The sequence below is a fragment of the Scomber japonicus genome, chromosome 12, assembly GCF_027409825.1.
Source record: "Scomber japonicus isolate fScoJap1 chromosome 12, fScoJap1.pri, whole genome shotgun sequence".
Classification (NCBI taxonomy): domain Eukaryota; kingdom Metazoa; phylum Chordata; class Actinopteri; order Scombriformes; family Scombridae; genus Scomber; species Scomber japonicus.
Window position 1 is genome coordinate 16,107,942 of NC_070589.1, and position 7,490 is coordinate 16,115,431.

Genomic DNA, 7,490 nt, shown 5'->3' on the forward strand with positions numbered 1-7,490 from the left:
ATTAATCTCCAAACATAAATTTCCTTCCATTTTCCTATGTCACTTGAACAGATACAGTTAAACACAACACAGTTTTTAGTGATAAATACACATTTTTATTCTGTTAATTCCCTGAATTAACAAGTTGATGACAGACAACAGCAGTACAGTACTGCTTAGTGCATACACTAAGCAGCGTGCTCATGTCCAGAGTGGGATTTTACATGAGATGAAACCTTTTTGGTTCTTCTATCGATACTCAAAACAACACTTGATATCTCAGCCTCTGCTCAACAGAGCCTCTGCTGTTAATTTGCACAAGTTCACCATTATTTACCAGACCTTCATTAAGGAGGGAAGGGGCTCTTTCCTTTTCGCTAGTCCTGAGTCAATTAGCCATTTGTTAATGATCTCCCTGAATATCCAGTTAAAGACAAACAAGGCCTTGAAGGAAAATGGAGTTAAGTGCTTTGTGACTCTGGTCAGAAAACACAGTGCAGAAGGCAAGTTAGTGTTGGCTTTTACATTACTAAATGATGATAAAGTACATATTTGGCATGAATGATTTATCTTTAAAATACTGCTTTAATGATGCCTCAATAATGAGACATACATTTTTCATAATTTAGAGTTCAGCATATTTAGGTGTCAAGTGCTTTAAACATATAAAATCACACAAGAGTGAAGATAGTTGTCAGGGATGTTGAATTATTCATTTACATTTCACAAAAGCTGATATGTTATTTTGAACAAGACTCACTGTTCTTAAATTTTACAGTTTTTTTATTTAAAGTGAGAGAACTGCAGTCTTTCTCCATCAGAATTAAATTCTTTGTGTTGTGGAGAGTGTGTTGAAACTGCATTTAGACAATCATATTGACATTTACAGAAAAAAATAATAAATACAGAAAATGTGAAAACAAAATGATAGACATTTTAGTGGCTACTCACTCACTTACTTAGGGGATGGGGGTTGCATAGGAGGAATCCCGACTCTCAGTATTTCAAAAATCCTTGAGGTTATAGCTTGTTTGTTGGTGGGCACTTTGAAGAGAGGCTTAACACATTTGCCAGGGACAGGGAACAATGACCATTGTGCCCTAATGTTTCACATGAGACAGACACTTAAGTTAATCAAAACAGGAAATTCTTTGAAATAATCATATGCTATGTATACTTCACAGTTCTGAAGAATCATTTATGCTACTGTGATCTGACTGAGTCTGTGCCGATTCAACAGATGCACAAGAGTATCAGAGATCTCTCTGTACCTCAGCCCATACAGGTATGGAGCAAACGCCCTGGGCAGTAACATAAAAACGCACATATTGACTGTGCTGACCCATACACGGACATCTTGACTTATGTCTGTCCGGTGGAACAGGTAGAGCTCCAGGGTGAAAACAAAGCCGGGGGCAAAGTAGAGTAGGAGTAGAACCCCGTGGGCCAGCAGTGTGACACGGGCTCTGGAGAAGCGGCTCTGCCAGATACCCTGGGCCCTCGTCACCATGTAGAGCCGAATGTAGCAGTAAAAAATGAGAAAGGTGCAGATGAGTGCTGCTACAAAGAAGTAGATGTGAATCCCTATCACGTTGATCTCAATAAAGCCGAGGGAGATGAGGGCTAGACATACAGCCACCTTTTCGTGGGGGTTTCCCCTCTTCATCTCAACCATGATCACCAGGGTGAATGGGCAAATAGCTGCCAGAACCCACACCCCAACCAGGATGCAGTGGGCACGGGCAGGTGGAAGAAGGTCATGGTAACGGAGTGGCCAACGAACAGCAGTGTAGGTGTCGACCACCATGAGTGTGACGGTGAGGATGGCACAGCAGTAGGCAGTGACAGTGACAGCTGTGACCACCTCACAAACTAGCCAGGATACCTCAGCTCTCGCAGCGTTGCAAATCATTGTGGCCAGGTTGAGGATGAGGAAGAGCATGTCTGCTGTCAATGTGTTGGCCACCAGCAGGTAACGCGTCTCCTGACGCAAGGCACGGGACAGAAAGATGCATACCAAGAGAACAGGGTTGGTTAGCAAAGTGGCAAGTGTGATCACAGAGGTAGGGATGAAAAATAATTCGAGGTGCCACCTCTGCAGGCTCTCCACCCATGTCTGTGTGAGATTTGAAATGTAAACTTCTGATGCCATGTTGTCTTTGAGGAGTTAAGAAGACACAGATGCTTTGACTGAGGTGTATTTTGTGGTGTAGACTACTTCCTTCAGCAGATTCCTGTGGATGAAAATGCAGTCAAATGATCAACAAGTAGAGTGGACCACCTTAAAAATGCATCTATGTAAATGCATACAAATATGCAGTATTATACTTGGGTGGGGAACTACTTTATATAAGCTGCAAGGTATTGCAACCTTTTAACAGCTACAAGCAAACATGGGTCTTCTCAGGAGGGACAATAAAAGCAGTAAATCTGCATTATGAACTATGGACTGTAAACAATATACCATATAGGCTACTGTGTCAATCATCTTGATTTATTGCCAGCTGGACAAACATGTATTTATAACTATCAAGCTATGCTTTAGGTGATTCAGTCTTCATCAAAAATGCATTTATATGACTTTTGTAAAGGCCTTCGTACAGCATTTAATAACAGTTACAGTCAAGCCCGAAATTATTCATACCCCTGGCAAATTTTGACTTAAAGTTACTTTTATTCAACCAGCAAGTTGTTTTTTGACCGGAAGTGACACTGGCGTCTCCAAGAAGATAAAAAGACGATGTACAAAAGGCATCATTGTGGTAAAAAAAATATTTCAGTCAGCTTTTATTTACATTTGAACAAAAAGTGGCATGTCCAAAAGGGGTATGAATAATTTCGGGCTTGACTGTATAATACTGTAAAGCAACTGCATGTTTGTGGTAATATTCAAATATGAACAGCATGAAACCATGTACTCTGCCCCATGAGTGTCATATACTAAAGCAAAACAAATTCAAATCAATGCAAATTCATAAAAAAATGGAAATCATCAACTCAATGCAAGAAAACTTTAGTTAATTGTATCATTCACAAATTACACACAAATTAGACTTTAAGGTATCCAGTAGCGCACCAGGATTTCATTTTTGATTACTTTTCACACCACTATCCCCTTCATGAACAGGAATATATTTAATGTTCAATGGTCAAACACTCGGGACGAACAAAAAATCACTTGGTTCAATTCAAACTTTGCCTAGACACACCTTTTGACTAATTATTGATTGACCAAAGGTGAGTTTTCTTACCTGATGTCCAGAGCAGAAAAACCTGTCAGCATCGCACATCCATTAGGCTTAATGCTTCTATAAAATCGATGGGTGTTTTGTTCGACTTGAGTCATCCACTGGTCTTATCTAATGTACTCTTTGTTGACTCACACAGATGACATAGGGATGCAGAAAGCTACAACCACTTGGCCGTCACGTAGTAACAGGGTGGAGCTTCCGTCCCCTTCGCGCTCCACATGCTGTTGCTTTTCCAATATCAACTACCCTCGATGTTTGAAATCTGACTTTGCTGTAAGAATTCATTTGAAAATCATCTAGGTTACACTGATTAGTTTCACATTTCCTTTTAATGCCAATACATCAAGCATCAACACAGTTAAGTCCATGAAATTACTTTAAGGTCCAGATCACTTAAAGGAAAGTGTTTTTTGGGCTGTTAAGAGAATATGTGGGATATATTATTCACCATGTTCACACCTGTGAGCTGTAACACATTAGTACAGAGATGTCATCAATTGGCCTGACCTAACACAGACGTTAGTGCATCTCACATCCACATGAGGCCATTTACATAAACATAGAAAACAACTTCAGACCAGAGGGTTCAACACAGTCTGCCGTTATCATGGGTACGTTCATGAAAGGACAAACCAGGTAATAATTTTGTTCCCATGTGTGTTTTAGATAATCTATGTCTATGGTTCCCAATGACAAACCTTAGTTCAACAAACAATCAATTGATACCTTTGTCAGTTCTGTTATCATATCACTTCCTCTTTATATTATTTGTATGTATGTGTATTTGTCCTTCCTTCACTGTCATTTCTTTCTTCTCTTGCTGTAGCCACTCTTGCCTCTAGTCTCCTCTTCCTCATCATCATCATCCTCTTCTTCTTTGTCATCATTATCAGCTTCGATTTTGCCATAATGCTCCTGTTCCTGCCATTCTCTCGCCATCAATCTCTGAAACACATCATACTCCTCCGCTGACGCCATGGCAACATTTGAGAGGAAGGTGTCCAGGTCAATGTTAAGGACACTGTCCAGTTTGGGGTTGATGATGGCTGTCTGTCCTTTCTTGTCTGGGGTTTGATACAAGCCCCTGCGCTCCAGAAAAGTGTGTCGACAGCGCACCTCATCCAGAGTGAAACGGAATAACCTGGTTTTCACCATCTCTGTCTGTTTGATTCCCATTCTGAAGTAGACGTACTGTAGAGAGATGGATTAATATACATTGTTAAAAGCATCAAACAAGAAAAAACTCCAATTATAAGATATTGACAAATATTTCATTAGAATTTAAGATGGTACACAAATACAATATACTCAAATAGATAATAAGTAACTCAGCAGATATGACATAATATTCTCTGGACACAAAATCAGATGATCTGTTATCTGAACTGATCAGGTGGCTGCTAGATCAGCTCAATAAAATTATATCATAACCTGAAATAAATAGTTTTTGCACTACTCTGTGGCCAAGTCATGCAACTGAGGACATAATGCTGTAGTCTGTTCACAACAAGTATTGCCTAAGAGCTGTGGAGTTCAATTATGGCCACCAGAGGGAGTACTACAGCTGTACCTCTTCTATACTACACACTGCCTTTACGCATGTGTTGATTATGAGATGTTCACACTGGAAAAGTGACTCAATAACTCAAGAAACTCAGCATGCACGATAAACACAGTTGATTTTGAATTGTCCCAGAATGCAATGCACAAAGGAAATAAAGTGGATCTTCACAGTGGGAAAAATGTAAGGCAATTGTTGCTGATTGAGCAACAATTCATAGGAAAAATACAACTCCTAAAACAATGGAAACACATTTTCCTATCTGTTTTTTAAGTTGAATGAATCATGACATCCCAAAGTTGTAGTCTGATTGGCATACATTGCTGCAGGTGGTTGAGTACATTTATTTCTTGTACTCAACTTGACTGGGAAAAAAAACATGAACGTATCTATTAAAATTGGTATCTACTCGGAATTGGGACACAGCCCATTTGACCATAAAGCCTTTTACAGGCTTGTTGACTTTTACGGCTACGGTGTGCTTGGCCATAATATTTGAAGGAGTTTTGAGGAAGTCAATAAATCTGCTGTCTACCATGAGAACAGCAATGACAATGGACACTGTAGCCTGCCTCAAAGTGGCAAGTTCAACTAAATTGTGTGTTTCAATGAGGCCAGAAACTAATTATTAATTTTCTTGTTAATTCTTAATAAATTGATCTAAAGTGTATAAAGATAAATTAATTGATCCCACAGTGGGGATTCATTGCTACAGCAGCTAAAAAAAAATACTGATATAGAATAAAAACAAATGTATACAACAATAAAATTAAAAATTAAATAAAACGACCCTAAAATGCAATTATAACACACACACACACACACACACACACACACACACACACACACACACACACACACACACACACACACACACACACACACACACACACACACACACACACACACACACACACACACACACACACACACACACACACACACATATATATGTCTAATTTCTCTCTCAATTGGTCTAAATGCTGACCTGAAACTTGTACTCCAGCTGATCCAGGTTTTCTTGAAGTGTGGCCGGACTATCTCTGAGGATGTCTGTGATCTGCTGTGTTGTAAACAGGCACTTCTCTCTGAGGAACACCACCACATTTTTTATTGTCTTCACAGGCAGAGTCAGGATCTGAGGGTGATGAGACACTGTTCTCTGTAGACTGCCTGTAAGGAGATATAAGGTGGAATATTTCAGTAATAGTCATTCAGACAACCCAATACATATAGCTTTATTCCTTACATACTATTTGGGCCAATTTTGATCTGTCTTTACATTTGAGAGCAGTAAAAACACCATGGACACCATTCTTTTAACCTGATAATGTTAAGACTTTTAAGATATGTTTGTATATACAGGGTGATCTGGGTTAAATTTGACCCATAGTTATTAAAAAATTACCATTAAAAATGCCTTTTCTCTCTTCACATTAAAATATTTATGGCTGTTTTAAGTAACACTGGACAGTAAACAGGTTCATTAGGGGTTAATCACCCATATATTAATGAATGATGATGTATTTATGAATTAATTATATTGATTTGTGGTTTAGAAATTTGGTATAGAGACAACTTATGAATGAATACTGTGAAGGATCGGAGTATAAACTGTAAGGGTTAAAGCAGTCCTTCAACAAAGTTCTGACTCACTGCTGCATACAGTTCATGATCTCACCTTCAACTAAACCTAGTTTCCGCAGGTTGTCTATGCGCTGCTGAAGCTGTGGCTCCTTGACAGTGTAAAGTTCGGGACATTTCTCCAGCAGCTTCAGCACACTGGAGGGGTTGAGGCCCATGGCAAACAGAGATGTGAGAGTTGACAGAACATGTTTGGGAGCACTTCCCCCTCTGGCTTTGGACACAGAGTCATATATCTGCTCTGCTTGGATGTCTGTGAATCCCAGATCAGCTAAAGAGCGCAGGGACAGCTCTGTGACTGGCTTGCTGCGTTGAGCTGACGGCAGAGTGCTGCTGGAGGAACAGAACAATCTACACTGGGTGCACAGTGGCTGCAGGGGGTAAATCCAAAACTGGAGTGGACTGCATACAGAGGAGGTGGCATTTCTCACAGTCCACCGAAAAACCTATGGAACAGTCAAATATGTTACGTTATTATGACCAAAGAACAATTATAGAGGGAAAGTAAGCAGAAGAGATGCTAATAAACCAGCTCTGTTATGATTAGCCTGAGTTAGCAAACATCAAGGTTATAGCAGTTTGTGGAAAACTTCGGCTGTAATTTCTACTACACGTTTTAAGTAAGCGGACCATTTAAAACGTTTTTACAACCGCAAATAATTGCATTAAAAATGAACTTATAAAACTGTTGTTTTGTGGCATTCATATGTACCTGACGTGCAGCAACGCTGGTGCCCATGCTTGTCCGTCGTAGATATAATTCCGCCTTTAAACAGGGTTTGACAACAATAGTTCCGCTACGTGCCTGACGAAAAAGCTCTTTTATATAGCCCATGTACAGTATTTTGTTCACCATAGTAGTCACGCTTTGAGGATGACGGTATATTATACTGTATATGGGTGGAACACCTGAGAGTTTTACTCAAGTCCTCCTAATACCTGGGTACATCTACTTTTAAGCTGAAAAAGGCAAAATAGCTTATTGTTTGTTTATAAATCTACATCCTCATTTATATGAGTATTTGCAGTTTGTATGGTAAATTGACTTGGAAATA

General features: G+C 39.5%; 2 protein-coding genes across 2 annotated transcripts; both read right to left on the bottom strand.

Moving 5' to 3' along the window:
* Positions 1 to 1,177: 1,177 nt before the first annotated feature.
* LOC128368505 (probable G-protein coupled receptor 148) lies at positions 1,178 to 2,131 on the bottom strand. The gene has a single exon (XM_053329335.1). The coding sequence runs from the start codon at positions 2,129 to 2,131 to the stop codon at positions 1,178 to 1,180; it is 954 nt and encodes a 317-aa protein (XP_053185310.1).
* A 1,394-nt stretch (positions 2,132 to 3,525) lies between these two features.
* On the bottom strand, positions 3,526 to 7,180 carry mterf4 (mitochondrial transcription termination factor 4). Its single transcript, XM_053329334.1, has 4 exons — positions 7,148 to 7,180; positions 6,473 to 6,881; positions 5,780 to 5,964; positions 3,526 to 4,421 (listed from the first exon to the last, which is right to left on the bottom strand). Exons 1-4 carry the CDS (start codon positions 7,172 to 7,174, stop codon positions 4,032 to 4,034), a joined length of 1,011 nt encoding a protein of 336 aa, XP_053185309.1. The 5' UTR covers positions 7,175 to 7,180; the 3' UTR covers positions 3,526 to 4,031.
* Positions 7,181 to 7,490: the final 310 nt, after the last annotated feature.